This window comes from Lycium barbarum, chromosome 9 (assembly GCF_019175385.1).
Source record: "Lycium barbarum isolate Lr01 chromosome 9, ASM1917538v2, whole genome shotgun sequence".
Taxonomy (NCBI): Eukaryota; Viridiplantae; Streptophyta; class Magnoliopsida; order Solanales; family Solanaceae; genus Lycium; species Lycium barbarum.
The window spans coordinates 15,042,575-15,058,953 of record NC_083345.1 but is presented as its reverse complement, the minus strand read 5'-3'; the positions used below and the strand labels follow the sequence as shown (position 1 = coordinate 15,058,953).

At 33.4% G+C, this 16,379-nt stretch overlaps 1 protein-coding gene and 1 pseudogene across 2 annotated transcripts; one reads left to right on the top strand and one right to left on the bottom strand.

Annotated features, from left to right (window-relative positions):
• Positions 1 to 3,967: 3,967 nt before the first annotated feature.
• Positions 3,968 to 16,357, top strand: LOC132611043 (primary amine oxidase 1-like). 2 transcript variants are annotated; one of them, XM_060325458.1, is made up of 4 exons: positions 3,968 to 5,222; positions 5,298 to 5,411; positions 5,492 to 6,033; positions 16,083 to 16,357. In XM_060325458.1, the coding sequence occupies exons 1-4, from the start codon at positions 4,095 to 4,097 to the stop codon at positions 16,240 to 16,242; spliced, it is 1,944 nt and encodes a 647-aa protein (XP_060181441.1). In that variant the 5' UTR covers positions 3,968 to 4,094; the 3' UTR covers positions 16,243 to 16,357. The 2 variants fall into 2 exon arrangements, with proteins under 2 accessions (XP_060181441.1, XP_060181442.1); XM_060325459.1 differs by lacking the exon at positions 16,083 to 16,357 and adding an exon at positions 6,312 to 6,471 and having other exon boundaries at positions 3,969 to 5,222.
• LOC132611044 (amine oxidase [copper-containing] alpha 3, peroxisomal-like) lies at positions 6,788 to 14,066 on the bottom strand (annotated as a pseudogene).
• Positions 16,358 to 16,379: the final 22 nt, after the last annotated feature.

Below are 16,379 nucleotides of genomic sequence, written 5' to 3'. Positions count from 1 at the left end.
GGGAATAAATGTACGAAGAGTATAACCTACACATGAAATTTACTACGTCTGATTATATTCAACTTAAAGTGAGTTAATTTATTTAATTAGCTAACATTTTACACCTAATTAATTAACTAATTATGAGATCACACTCTAAAATTTAAATATCGAGGTAAACTATCCTAATTATTTACTAAAGTGTGCTAAGTAATTAAATCAAAACTCTAGCTAAACATGGTAACTATAAAAATTCACCGACGACAAGTGAATAAATTATATCCACTTACATCCCCAAAAGTAAAGTTTTTTACTATATGTGTTACGATTTATACAATTTTAAGAACGTAAAAGTAAGTATAAACAGAGAATTCGAGAAGATCTTTGAACTTCTTTCAAACGTATTCTTTGGGAAGTAACTCTGAACTTAATAAAATGTTAGTAGTGGATAAATATTTTTCAAAACGAATTATGAAATGATAATAAATATATGTTGCAATTAAAAAAAAATCCGTCTTATGCGCACGGAAGACCTCGAAAATCAACGAAAATTTCTTCATCGGCCACAAAAGTATAATTTATTCAATATTCGTAAACCAGCAAAAAGAAATCAGCTCCTCCCCCCAATCTCCCCTTTTTTTAGAAAAAAAAATTGAAAAACATGTCAAGAATAAAAACACTAGTAAATAAAAATGTCAAATATGCAGTAAAAGAGATCTAAAATGTAGAGCAAAACAGTAGAGAACCCAATTAAAAAAAAAAAGATTTGTTCATAGAGTGTGTGAGTGTAAAGAAAGAGATGAGAATTAGGAATTTTCTCTTTGTAGAAAATGAGAGATGGAATCTTTGTTTTTTGGGAGATGAATATGAGAGAGAGCTTTCAATGGATGAGGAGTTTTTTTTTTTCATTTCTTAGGGGAGAGAGATGTATGAGTGGGGAGAAAAATGAGGGGGAGGTGAGATTAAATGGAAAAGAAGAGTTGAAAAGAAAGAGAGAGAATTGACATAGAAAAATAGTGAGTTTGAAAAAAGTAGAGAGAGAGTTGAAAAAAATAAAGAAAGGGAAGAAGTTGAAAAGAGAGAGAATTGGACGGGTGATTGTAAGAAAAAAATGAGAGATGGAGAGTGAATATAGGAAAAAAGTCAAAAAGGAGATAACAGGTGGGGCCATATTTGAAAAAAGAAGAAAAAGAAGGGAAAAGAAATCTGATGGATGTGCCTCAATAAAAGAAATACCCGTCAAATTAAATTTGGCATGCGCGGATGAAGTTGTGTGGATTTCTTTCATCTGGATTGGTGATTTCACAAGATTGACTACACAGTATTGTTTGGATCATTTGACACAGTCTGATCCGTATTTAAAATAATTATTTTCGATTCCTGTAATAATAGACTGTATTAAAATATAACTAATATACATATAATAACAAAGATGTAAGTATTATTATGCAATTAAAAAAAATGTGATAGATACTTGAAAAATGTACTGTGCTATAAAGAATAAAAAAAAAAACAATTACTTACTGAAATAAAATTGCAGTTTCGTGCTGTGTATGTGCAGATGTCTGTGAAAAGTAATGATTATTGAAATTATTTAAATGACAATAAATTGATAAAAATCCTAATATTTGCAGAAATAAGGATGATTATCAATAAATCATGTTAAAATTGAAAAAACGTGTATTTTGTGTTATCTAACTATCAGGGAGCCTTGAGCCGTTAAATTTCAAGAACGATGAAACAAAATTGGGTGGAAAGAAAGATGTGAGAAGTGGAAGATTTATTCTTCTTTTTTAATGTTATAAAATCAAGGAGGGAGAAAATGATGAAAAGCAGGTATGGTGTTAAGGTCAGAGGAAATGGAGGTAAATTTTGTGAAGACGTGGGTTACTTTGTCCACCTAAATTGAAGATGTGGTTAAGCGGTAGTAAAGAACAAAATAAACGGTGCTTTTATCGGGCTAGAAAAGTGTAAGGTTATTAGAATGAGAGTTGGTGAGAAAGAAACACTAATGGGCGGTTAATTGTGTTTTTTTCCCTAGATTATACTTCTGAAGTGCAGCATTTTTTTATTTTATTTTTTTGTGAATGGATCAGATTGATTAAATAAGTTACAATTTTCTCTTATGATGCAGGGATAGGGAAAATGAGAACAATGATATTGTAATATGGTACACATTGGGTGTTCATCATGTACCTAAGCAGGAAGATTTTCAAGTTATGCCAACATTAGGTACTGGTTTTGAGCTCAAGCCTGCTAATTTCTTTCAGCATAATCACTTCTTTGATAAATCTGCTAAAGTCAAGTGGACAAACTTGTATCACGTGGATAATGTCATCATTTACGAAAAAGCTTCTACTTATTTTTATTAAAGAAAAGAATGTCAGCTCTTGGTTGATTCTCGTAGCAATAGTATTTGCTTAGTAAGGTTTATTAAAAAGCTTTAAGCCATATGTTATAGTGGATCGATCGTACAGATTAATGAAGTTGCAATTTCTTTTATGATGCAGTGGTAGGGAAATCGACAAGAAGGAATTTGTACTATAATTTAACTTCTATACACTAACACTATAAAATGAATTTACACTATCAGGTCACTTAAAAGATAAGTTACAGGTAATTATTAAACTAATAACCTGACAAGTAACCTTTTATAATAGATTAAAGTGCACTGATAATGTAAAAAGTAATATTTTACTGTCAGTGGATATAAGTTAAATCCAGTGTATCACACATTGGGTGGTCATCGTGTACCTAAGGAGAAAGAATTCCCAGTTATGTCAACATGTGTGTGTGGATAATGTCTTGCGTCTAAGAATTTCTAATGATATTATTGGTGGTTGTGGAGAATCCTTTTTCAAGCTTATTTAGTTAAAGAAAGTCAGCCCTTGTTAAAGTTGAATTTTCGCAGCAATAGTATTTGTCTATATGTGTATATTAAAAAAAGATGACTTTAAAGAGTTTACTACTCAATAAAGGAATTGGTACTATAATTTAACTTCTATACACCGACACTATAAAAAGAATTTACACTATCAGGTCACTTAAAAGATAAATTACAGGTAATTATTAAACTAATAACTCGACAAGTAACCTTTTATAATAGATTAAAGTGCACTGTTAATGTAAAAAATAATATTTTACTGTCAGTGGATATAAGTTAAATCCAGTGTATCATGATACACATTGGGCGGTCATCGTGTACCTAAGCAGAATGAATTTCTAGTTATGCCAACATGTGTATGTGGATAATGTCTTGCGTTTAAGAAATTTCTAATGATATTATTGGTGGTTGTGGAGAATCCTTTTCTCCAGCTTATTTAGTTAAAGAAAGTCAGCCCTCGTTAAAGTTGAATTTTGCAGCAATAGTATTTGTTTATATGTGGCTATTAAAAAAAGATGACTTTAAAGACTTTACTACTCAATAAAGGGTCTTTATGTATTTGCTGCATTGTCTCTAGTTTTATGGATGGTAGACGGAACATATGATCTTGATATACAAGTGTGTTCTCTTCTTATGTAACCAATCAACTACTAGTTGGGGTTAATTATATCAATCTTAATATGCTATGTGAGTTTTGAATAGCCGATGTCAAGTCAGGATAAAGGCGAAGGGTTTGTCGTGGACAGTGGTGGAGCCAAGATTTTAACAAAGGGGGTGTAAAAATATAAAGAACCAGACAAAACGAAGAAGTCAAGGGGGTTTAACGTCTACTATATATACATAAAAAATAATTTTCACCTTGTATATGTAGTGTAATTTTTTGCCAAAACAAATCATATTATGATTCTCTTTACGTAATCATTAGAAAGAAGCAGAGTAATCAATCATTTTCAGCTCCTAATGCAAGCAACAAGATGATGAACTGATCCACCACTTGTATTAAATGCAATAGGTTATTTTTGTTGACTTCTCAATAAGATAATATTGCCACGAGGGTGCAAATATAATTTGTTAAAAGCATTTTTCATGATCGCGCAAACCTTATATAACCACTACAAGTCTACAACTTGAAAAGAGAAGAGAAAGAAAAAGATAAAATAGATGTCAAATACTATATAGGTGGAAGCAGTGTCTGAATTGAGAGCACCACTTCATCATAAAAGTATTACACATGTCTGTTTCTCTCCCTGTGCTACTTTTCTTCTTGTTCTTTTCTATCAATTGTCAATGTCATCCTTTAGACCCTCTTAATCCTGATGAAATCAACCAAATTAGAATCATTATCCAAAAGTCCCACCTTGGTTCCCTCTCCAATGTAACATTTCATTTTGTAGACCTTGAAGAACCAGAAAAGAATGATGTCCTTCATTGGTTGTCCTTGCATAAATCAAACAATGCCTCTTTTCCTTATCGCCGAGCTAGGGTAGTAGTTCGCGCTAGTGGCAAGTCACATGAATTCACACTAGACTTGGCTACTAACTCTATCATATCACAAAAACTGTACTCTGGCCATGGCTTTCCTCCTTTTACTCTCAATGAACTTATACAGCCCATCACGCTGACATTGAGTAGTCCTAAATTTCAAGATTCAATATCAAGAAGGGGATTGAATATATCTGAAGTCAGCTGCATACCACTATCAGTTGGATGGTTTGGTCAGAAAAAAACCAGAAGAGTTCTTAGTGTTCCATGTTTTTACCGCGGAGGGACTACTAACTTTTGGGCCAGGCCTATTGAAGGAATAACTACACTAGTAGATGTTGAGTCAATGAAGATTATTAAGTATGTGGATAGACTCCGAGCTCCCTTGCCTGAAGCAAAGGATGCTAATTTCAATTCGTCGAGTCAGGGATCAGTCACTTGCAATGGCACAGAAGTACCCTCCAGGATAAACATTCAAGGCCATGAAGTTAAATGGACTAATTGGATATTTCATGTTGGATTCAACACTAGAGCAGGAATGATCATATCTACAGCTTCCATATTTGATGCTGCAAGAAATGAATATCGACGTGTGCTCTATAGAGGTCATGTCTCTGAGATATTCGTGCCTTACATGGATCCTACATTTGAATGGTACTATAGGACATTCATGGATGTTGGCGAATTTGGTTTTGGGAGATCGGCTAGCACCCTTGTCCCGTCGCTGGACTGTCCAAACAATGCAGTGTATATGGATGGTTACATGGCTGATTCAGAAGGCCAAGTAGTGCAAGTTCCTCGAGCTATTTGCATTTTTGAACGATATGCTGGCGATGCTGCATGGAGGCATACCGAAATAGGAGTACCTGGCAATTTAGTAAGCCTCTAAATTAAAGATTTCTGTACTGAACTGTGCTCACTTATTGACACAATCAACTCTGTGAATTTGTAGAACACCAAGGGACAGCAAGAAGTTAATTTGGTGATCAGAATAGTGACAACAGTTGGAAATTATGACTATATACTTGATTGGGAGTTCAAACAAAGTGGATCCATTAAAGTTGGAGTAAGACTTAAGATACTATTCAATCATTTTCACTTCAATCTTTTAATGTTTGTCTTACTTGTTTCCTTACATTGGTGAAGGCAAGTCTAACAGGGATTATGGAGATGAAGGCTGTGAAATACACGAACGACAATCAAATTACAGAAGATGTTTATGGGACCCTTGTGGCAGAAAACACAATTGCAGTGAACCATGATCATTTCCTCACCTACCGCATTGATCTTGATGTTGATGGTAGTAAAAATTCATTCTTGAAAGCCAAACTGAAAACTGCAAGAGCGAAGGACCCGAAAATATCACCAAGGAAGAGTTATTGGACTGTTGTTAAAGAAACTATGAAAACAGAATCTGAAGCTAGGACTCAATTTGGAATTGAACCAGCTGAACTGTGGTTTGTTAATGCTAAAAAAAAGACTAAGGTTGGAAACGATGTAGCTTATAAGCTAATTCCTGGTAGACCATCAATGTCTTTGCTATCAGATGATGATTACCCTCAAATTAGAGCAGCCTATACCAAGTATCAACTGTGGGTGACTCCTTATAACAAATCAGAAAGATGGGCTGCAGGATTTTATGCTGATAGAAGCCATGGTGATGACAATTTAGCAATCTGGAGTGGGAGGTAAAATCATCTTGTCACTCACTAGATATTACACTCCATATTAGACATTCCTTTGATATGTCACAGAATATGAAATAACTACATGTAACCGTTCATAAAAAAAAAATAGTAACCTGGAAAATAAGATAAGGTACATGCATGCGACACTAAAAAAAAATATACACTATCAATATATACCGATTCAATTCATTTACTAGTTTCAGATTTGATGAATGCTTTTAGTACTTGTGGTTGATCAGTTTAATTATATGAATTGATCTTGTGTTTGTAATTTGCAGGAATAGATCAATTGAAAACAAGGATATTGTGCTTTGGTACACACTTGGATTCCATCATATACCTTGCCAGGAAGATTATCCTATAATGCCAACTATCTATGATGCTTTTGAGCTGCGGCCAACAAATTTCTTTGAAAGAAACCCATTGCTGGAACAATGATATTGTCTTGTATAAGTATTTGATCAGTTTGAATAAATGCAAAACCCAAGATTCTTGTCTTGTTAATTAACAGTGCTTTGACGATTAGTGCTTTCTCTGATTATTTTCTGCTTCTATTACGTACTAATCTTTATTCCCTTTTATGTTTTAGAGATGCTTAATCCTATCAAACAGTTGATAATCAATTTGATTTATTTTAAAATTGTGCTGATCCTCCTACCGGATTCTCTTTACATTGTTATATTTAAAAAGTGGATCACTTTTGTCTAAATCCTAAAATTTCGTTTAAAGAATGCCGTTAAACTTAACTCCAAAATAGAAAAAGGTTCTCCCACCTTAACAAATACTATTGCTACAAGCATTCAACTATGCCAAGAGCTGACATTCTTCAACAATAATAATAGTAGATTTTTTTCCACAAATGATGTCATTATCCACATGATACAAATTCGCCACTTGACTGATTTAGTAGACTTACTAAAGAACTGGATTATGTTGAAAGAAATTAGCAGGCCTGAGCTCAAATCCAGTGCTTAATGTTGGCATAACTGGAAAATCTTCCTGCTTAGGTACATGATGAACACCCAATGTGTACCATAATACAATATCCTTGTTCTCAATTTCCATATCCCTGCATCATAAAAGAAAATTGTAACTTCTTTAATCAATCTGATCCATTTACCCCAAAAAGAAAATGTCGGAAGTATAATCTATTCCATTACCTGAGGCTCCACATGGCTAATGTATCATCCCCTTGGCTTTGATCAGTATATAATACTCCTGCCCATTTCTCAGACTTGTTATAAGGTGTCACCCACACATTGTACTTTGTAAAACCTGCATGGATTTGTGGGTAATCATCGTCACTTAACAAGGGACCCGTTGCAGATCCTGGGATCAGAGAGTAGGCTATTTTATTCCCAACCTTAGTCTTCTTGTTGGGGTTCACGACTACCATTTCAAGGGCTCCTGAGCCTAGCTGAATCCTTGCATCCGACTCCGTTTTAGCTGTTTCACTAACAACTGTCCAATAACTCTTTCTTGGTGAACTTTTGTTGATCATGCGCCTAGTTTTTAAGTTATTTTTTACAAAGGAATTTTCATGACCGTCCACATCTAAATCAAGGTGAAAGGTAAAAAAAAAATGATCATGATATGCGCCTGAAGTGTTTTCTGCTATTAGAGTACCGTAGGCTTCTTCCTTTATCTGGTCGTTGTGAGTGTATATCGATCCCCTTGCTTCAAGTAGACCAGTTAAGCCAACCTGTGACAATGAATTTTGGTGTACTTATTCATTATTTCTACAAAAAAAAGTCAACATTGCTGCTTCGATTACTCCAACTCTTGATCTTGGTCCACTTACATTGACTTTGATGCTTCCACTTTGCTGGAATTCATAGTCAGTAATGTAATCATAGTTCCCTACAGTTGACACCATTCTCACCACCAGGCTCACTTCTGGTCTAACCTTTCTTATCTGCAACTCAAAATTTTGAAATAAAATAAAAGGAATCCCAAAAGCATTTTAAGCAAGAACATTATATACTCTACTTATTAACTTACCACTTTTCCGGGAATAGCAAGCTCTGTATGGCGCCACATGATATCTCCAGCATAATGTTTGAATATACAAATTACAATAGGCATTTTTCCTGGAGTACCATCTTGATAGATGAAGTAGCCATCTATAAACTTTGCATTTTCTGGGCAATCCTTTTATGCTTGAGGCTCTACAGCACAAAGACCAAATCCATATTCACCTGCATCGAAATATGTCCTATAGTACCATTCTTCAGTCAGATCCATGTATGGCACAAATGTTTCTGACATAAATCCTCTATACAAGACACTCCTAAATTCTCCCTTGTCAACATCAAAGATTGATGCTAGTGATATGACCATTCCTGCTCTCATATCATAAGCTACATGGAACTTCCAGTCAGCCCACCTAAATTCAGGAAAAACATGTCATTCTTGAACAATGAACTATATTTTGATATATCAAAAGCTATTGAACTTCTTTTTCTATTACCTCACTGTGTTTCCATCTAGAGTAAAACTGGGTCCATCAGGCTGTACTATTTTTATGCCATCTAGTTGCAATTTGGAATGAGGCTTCTGCTTTGGTTCCATGTAATCTGTCCCATTAGCTTTAGGGACCGAAACCATCAAACGATCAACGTACCTCACGATTTTCATTTGATCAACAACAACAATTATTGTAATCCCCTCAATAGGTCTCATCCAAAGATTAACAGTGCCATCTAAGTAATGGCACATGAGTTTAACCATTCTGTTACTCTTCATTTTCTCTCCATACCATCCAACAGCGAGGCTTTGACACGCCACTTCTTTTAGCTTTAGCCTTCTCTTCTTTATGGAGGATATAAATGGTGGATAAGCAAATGGTAACTTATCGGCAGCTTTCTCTTCTTGAAAGGTAAGCATGGGGCCATGTCCATCATAGATTTTATCTGTTAAAATTGAATCACTCGATAAGTCTACGATGATTTCATGTGTTTTTTGATCAATTCGCGCGATAACAATAGCTTGGCGAGGTCGAGTCTTGGTGGGATGAGTGGCTGATAGCCATGAAAGGACTAATGGTTTCTCTGGTTCATTTAGGCCAACATAATGGAATGTTACATTGACGAAAATATAGGACTTTCTGACTATGGTTTTCACTTGAGTCAGTTCAGATAGGGTGAGAGAGTCCAATGGGTGGTTGTAATCAAGGGATGATGATGTACTAACAAAGAAGAAAAACAAGAAAAGGGAAATCTTGAAGAAAAAAGGCTATTAGAAAAAGGTAACTTGAAAATCTATGAATCTCAGTCACATGATTCCTAAAGTTGACATGGTTTATGAGTGTTCTGATGATTCTTTCTGAGCCCAAAATCAGTAAGGACCACCAAATGAAAATTCAGCTCAACCACATTACTACTATATATTATTACTAGATGGCCCGTGCCCGTGCATAGCACGGGCGTCTGCCCGGTATAGCTGTGTGCATTATTTGTGCAATTACAAGATCACTAAAAACAGCTAGATGATTTCCAAGTGGATCAGCCAAATCAGAGAATCCAGTAAGCAAAAGGTCTCCATCGTCATTATAGACCTGCATAGAGCAACAATTCATCAAATCTAGAGTAATCTTAATATAAAATGAGTCTCTTTTCTAACCAAAAGCATCAATAATAAATTCCTCTGTTCTTTTGAGATTGTATTGTAGAATAGTTTTATGGAGATACAAGAAACAAATCAGAAGTAGAAAGAGTTAGAAAATTATGGAGAAACAACAATAATTCAACGATTGTGGAGAAACAAAATTGACTGTCCTTATATTATAATATTGCGTAAATTTGAAAGCTACTGTTGAAATGTCAGCCTGTTTAGTCAAAAATCATTACTCGCGAAAGGGAACCAGCCCCCCAAAAAAGAGAGAGAAGGCACACATACATTGAGATGTCTCAACAACGCAAAATTGCAGCACCCCTATTTACTTTCTAAAGCAAGAAACAACAAAGACACCGCACTCTTCAGTCAATTTCTAAACTTTAGAATTTCAGTGCACTTTTATCAACTATTGATGCCGAATATGCAAAATCGCTCAAACCAGTAAAAGTAAGAGGTTCTTATTCCCATCTACTCCAAATACTGTCTTCCTTAATATTTTTCAATCCTTCAATTTTTTTATACCAAGAACAAGTATCACTCTAGATTTGTGTGAAACAAAAAATTCCTGAGTATTCACCCTACAAATTAAAGCAGGAAAGTAAGTCTAACTCTTTTCCCAATCAAGTAGTCCAATCAGTCACTCTCCCTTCGGTACCTCATCCTTTTTCTTCAGAAAGTGCAATAGCCAAAACACAGTGACAAATAAGGGAGTAAAATCTCCTCTTCCATTGTAGTAGTAGGCAAATAGAGTAAGAGAATCGATACATATGAGGTTTGAAAATGAAATTTCACACAGATACCCTACACTCTGGAATTCCTTTGACATTCTAAAGATGCCAAGTGAATGTGCAAATTTGAAAGTTCAAAAAGATGCATATCCACTCTTCGTTCCAAGTTTGCTGATCCTCTTGGTGTTCCAGATGTAGTTTCAGCTAAGCACCGCGCACTTTCGTTGCCGCACCCGTGTCGGATACTCCAAAAATGCACTAATTTTGGAGTGTATGACACGCACCCGTCAATATTTCTAAAGAGTCCGGGCAACATAGAGTTTTAGTATGCCTAGACTCAACGCTCCGCTTCCTTAGGGGGCAGGATATATATATAGCTAGATAAAAACTCATAAAACTGCTTGCAACTACAACTATGAATTACTTCAACCTTCAAGAGTAACCATTGATAGCTCTAAATTTACCTCATTGTGTGCCTCCACAACTTTAGAAGACCAAAGCAGGACAAATGTTTATATGAAATATGAGATTTAACATAAATAGAGAAGTCTAAATGGGTATGGAAAGGGGGCTACGAAGCAAAGAACTCATAGATACAGATAGACATAAAAGTGGTGTAGAGTTCTCAGTTAATTTTTTTTCATCAAGTACTCCAAGTCATAACGCCTATGATTCTTTACTCAAGATTAATATCACTTTAGTCTATCATACAAGGTCATAGAAGATATGCAAAAGAATGTTGCCGAACTTGATATTACCGCCTAAAAGCATAACCAATGATTACATTACATAGATACAGAATGGTGAAGGGAGAGGCATATTATAAATGAAGTTGTTCAAGTACCTTATTTAACATAGTCATTGTCCTTGATATTATCCTTCTCCCAATCTTCTTCCTTGCACTCTGAAGCTGATTTTAAACAGGAAGTCTGGATACTGTTGTTAAACAGAATCAGCACATGTGAAATATTAATACGCATGTTGTATTATCCACTTCAGAACCGTCAGAAAACTATTCAGACGGAAAATTCTTCAAACTAATATAGTGGCCACTAAGTTATTAAATTAAATGAACTGTATCTATATCTGTTCTCGAACCTTCATATTCAACTTTTCATCTGTCTTCAGTTTGAACTCCATCGGGAAACATGAAGAATCATTGGAATCCCCAATCTTTTTCATTGGAGAAATTCTTCTTTTTTTGCCTTGATCTCTTGGTTCTGCTGATGGTATTTTTTTCCACATGATACTCCATAAAAGAACCATCCTCGGTTGCTGAACTGTCGGTAATCTGTTATTTGATGAAATGAAGGAAAAGAAGCTGGAATATACCAGCAAAGGAATACATTACATAATGCACTCAACTTCCCCTTGACCATTTCCCATGTATATATAATATATATTTACATCTACAGTCAGCAGTTTTGCATATTTTGATTTGTAAGGTAAAATATGAATATTATTTGTAATGTGATAACCAGATAACCAATTACTGTATATTAGCGATTGTTTGCTTCATCAAATAACATTTTGTTGCAAGTACAACATCATATGATGTATCTGTTGTGCTACTACCTTACTCTCTCACCATCTTCATTTTACTTCTAAAGACTTTAGATAATACCAGTCATAAAATCGGAAGGTGTTAAATAAAGTGTCAATGGAATAATGAGCACCGAAAGAAGAAAAGAGAATATAACAAGCCAGAGAAATTAAACTTGATCTCCACTTGCTTAAACTTGAAGCCCCAGGTGGATCAGAGGGGTGAAAGAAGAGAAGAATTATGCAGGAAAAATAAAAAGAAGAAGAAAAGCTCAAATTTGAAAACACTTTGTAAATAATTTTGTTGGATGCAAGTGCTTAAAGTTTTGCAATGGTTTCTTGTGCAAAGAACCATTAACAAAGGAACAAATGTAAACAACATAGAGAGAAGTAGAAGAAAAAGAGCTCACAGCCACTGTGCAAAAAATTCAAAGCAACCAAGAATAGCAAATTAAAACTGCAGATGAACTTAGAAGAAAAAATTAGGCATAGAATGAGAGAGCAATGAACTGAAGGAGAACAAAATGAATTGGCTGCAATCTGAACAGTAATAGTAAAAAGACAACACGTGTTTAAAATAATCAGTGGGTGGAGAAAGTTGAAGTAAAAAGGCAATACCCAAATGACTTTCAGCAACAATAGTATTATAAGATTGCCCTTCGTCGTACCACCATTCTTTCACTTATTAATAGTTTAAATTAAATTTAAATATATATATCACACATACCTTAGTTCAAACCCCAGGAATAGATGTCTTATATCAAAATTTACATATACCTTATAAAGTGAGGCATACAGTTATACACACCTGGTGGATATCAAAATACAATAATCTAACAGTAAATATAGATTTATATTGTGAAACACTTCCAATCTCAAGAATTAATGGAGAAGAACAAAGGCAAAACATCATCGGCCACACATGGAACAAAATACCTAAAAGTTTATTTATCTCGACTTAAGTCTCAAAAATCAATGATCTTAGGAAATGTGTTCAGTGCTCCAAAATATTATACTTAGCCGATGAAATTGATTTTGTATTGATTGCTTTTTTCACTTACCTCGTAGTACTGTTATACTAATGGTAAACTCTAGCTTATGTCCATCCAAAAACCAAACTTCATATGTTTTATATTATAAAGTAATCCCTTTAACTTATACTTTCATTTGGCTAGTTTATACCATGATATAAGAAAAATAAGACATACAGTAAAGTTGTAAACATAAGCAAGCAGCTGTCGCAAGATATTTATCCCTGTTGTATGAATGTATTGCTTGAGTCAACTAAACGCCATGTCTTCTCCCTGGAAATCCTTCTATTCCTCCCCAATCAACATTCACAATATACATGTCCATTAAACTTTTTCTCTAGATAATCATACTTTATGTTTCAATAGGGAAAGCGGTGAAGGGATCACAATACTACCATATTTAATTTGAGATGATATATTCTTGTACGGTCTAATTAGAAATAATGAAGCAGGTCAGCAGATTGAGAAATCAATTTACTAAGATATAACCAACCAACCGACGTACACTGGGGTCCGGGGAGGGTAAAGTGTACGCAGACCTTACCCCTACAATTTACTAAGATATAGAATGAGTATATATACCTGTCTGCAATTCATCACCATATTGGTCTTTTCTGGAAACCATCTTCAAAATTCGAGGTTGTGAACTCCTAATGCAGCTTTCAGCAACATAATTCTTTAGTCATTGTTGTACTTCCCTATAATTGAATAATTCATTATGGCCGATAGAATTACCAGTTCAATAATTTCATTTCCCATTCTCTATAATTCAAGTTGTCCTCTTCTGCACCATTCAAAGAAACCATAACTTAGTAATGTAGCACAAAACAATCATTTAGGTTGATTGGTAAAGAAATTTTTTCTCTTACTATCAGGACTATGCTCAACATTTGTTACAAACAAGGCCATCACAAAAATTCACCCTCAAAATGTTAGCTTAGCTCACAAAGTCACAAGAATATACTCGGACCAAGCCCCTAGATATATATATATCTGAGCATGCATGTCTATAGCAGGTGCAGATACTAAGATGCATGTAATAAAATCCAGCCAAAAAAAAGGATGTAAAGAATAGAAAAGCTAAGCACTATTGGTGTCTATTCATGGGTTTACAGTTTACTAACCAAAATGAATAAATAAATAAATAAGTAATTTCAATTTCCCCTTGATGCTTTGTATGAGCTGAATTCACAAGAAATGGAAATGGGTGTCCGCCACACATGACGATTTGTAATGTTTAGGCTCATTCGGTGTTCCTCTGTAGTGAAGAAATTGAAATAGCAGAGTAAACACAAAGAAGCTATCCATTTCACTAATTCTTTATAGCGAAAAACTGAAAAGCCATCGATGAAACCCAAAAAGAACACCACAGGTAAATAACACAAATAAAAAGAAACAAGAAGAAAACAGTGAGCAAAAAGGAATAAGAAGAGAAGAACTTACTAGAGCAAGCGAAAGGCGCAAGAAGAAGTAAAGAAAGAGAGTTTCTTTTTTCCACAAAAAAAATAAGCCGGAGTTTAGGTGGGTTTGTCCACAAAGTAACACGTGGAGATGTAGGAAGGTTAGAAAGAAACTTTGCCCTCATTTTTGCTATTATTTACGGAAATAGCATATGGACGACGAAAAGCTTCACTTATTAATAGTAGAAGAAAAAAAAGGGAGAATATCAATTTTTTGTAGCCTTCACATGGATTTTTTTTCTCTTTTTACCTCTAATTAAAGTTTTTATTACTTTGTGAAATTTTACAAAATTTGAGAACCTTAAGGACTTTTTTTATGCCACTAAAGATGATGATGTCATGAAAAAGATTACTGGTTCCCACAACACATGTTTATACATATTTGAGCCTTTTATGAGAAATATATTAAATTTGTTTAAAATTAGATATTTCCTTAAGAATTTATTATAGACATTTAAAGAATATAATTATCATGTCAATCAAATTCTATAATATAGGCTTAATTATTGAATTAAAATATTATTTTTATAATACTAATTATTATTTGTTGATGTTAATTACCAATTATCATTTGCTATTTAAAAATTTCTTCATCCGGTTATAGATAAAAAAATATATATTTTCTCCTGTATTTTTGTGTCGTACATGCTGGCAAAAATAAGTAATTAACAAAGATTTCACTTAAGGTAAGATTAGTTTTCAAATCAAAAGAATAAATACAAATACACTATTATTGTTAAATATACTTAAAAATGAATCGAAATTGTAAATTATAGTCCAAAGTACGTTAGTTAGTTATGCAAATTTTACGTGCACACGCTTTCATAATAAAACTTATCTAATAAATTACTATATTGAAAGAGGAACTATAAAATATTATAGTTATAAAAACACTATAGTTAAAGAAACCAAATAGCAATAATACTAAAAAATTGCAAAAAGTGGAGTATATTTTTTACCTTTTTAATATTAAACTATTTTGCAAAATACCGTGTGAGCAAATACAAAATAGTTAAATTCAACATGAAAAAGTTATTACAATGTGAAATTCATAAAATGATTATTAAATTAAGAAAAAGAAAAAGATGTTATTTTTAACATGCATCTTTTGGAAGGAAAATGAAAGCTTAAAGTAAGAACAATTTAATTTTATGGATTTTTCAATATTTTTTTCGTGTTGTTAATTTGAGAAAACATCTACAAAATATCTTGTAATATCAATGGTCTTAATTATTTATATTTATTTATAAGTTAACTTTATTGATTTCATCATACAACAATATTTTTTCACAGTAAAATATTTTGACATTAATTAAATATTGTAATATTTTTTGGTAAAAAATAAGCAAGTTTAATTCAAAAAACAAATGAAATTAATTTAACATATGAAAAGTCGAATTTCAACCATCGGAGATATAGTGACAGTACAAAAAAAAAAAAAAACTTTTACACTATGAAGTCACCTAAAGATAACTACATGTACCTAGTAACCTGAAAAAATAAGACAAATTACTTACTACAACATGTTAAAGTAAACTAATAGTATGAAATTTTATACACTGTCCGTATATATCAATTCAATTCATTTACTAGTTTCAGATTTGATGAATGCTTTTAGTACTTGTGGTTGATCAGTTTAATTATACGGATTGATCTTGCGTAGTAATTTTCAGGAATAGATTAATTGAGAACAAGGATATTGTGCTTTGGTACACACTTGGATTCCATCATATTCCTTGCCAAGAAGATTATCCTATAATGCCAACTATCTATGATGCTTTTGAGCTCCGGCCAGCAAATTTCTTTGAAAGAAACCCACTGCTGGAACAATGATGTTGTGATATTGTCTTGTATAAGTACTTGATCAGATTGAATAAATGCAAAACCGAAGATTATTGTATTTTTATCGAATAAATTGAATTAATTAACAGTGCTTTGATGATTATTACTTTCTCTGATTATTTTCTTCT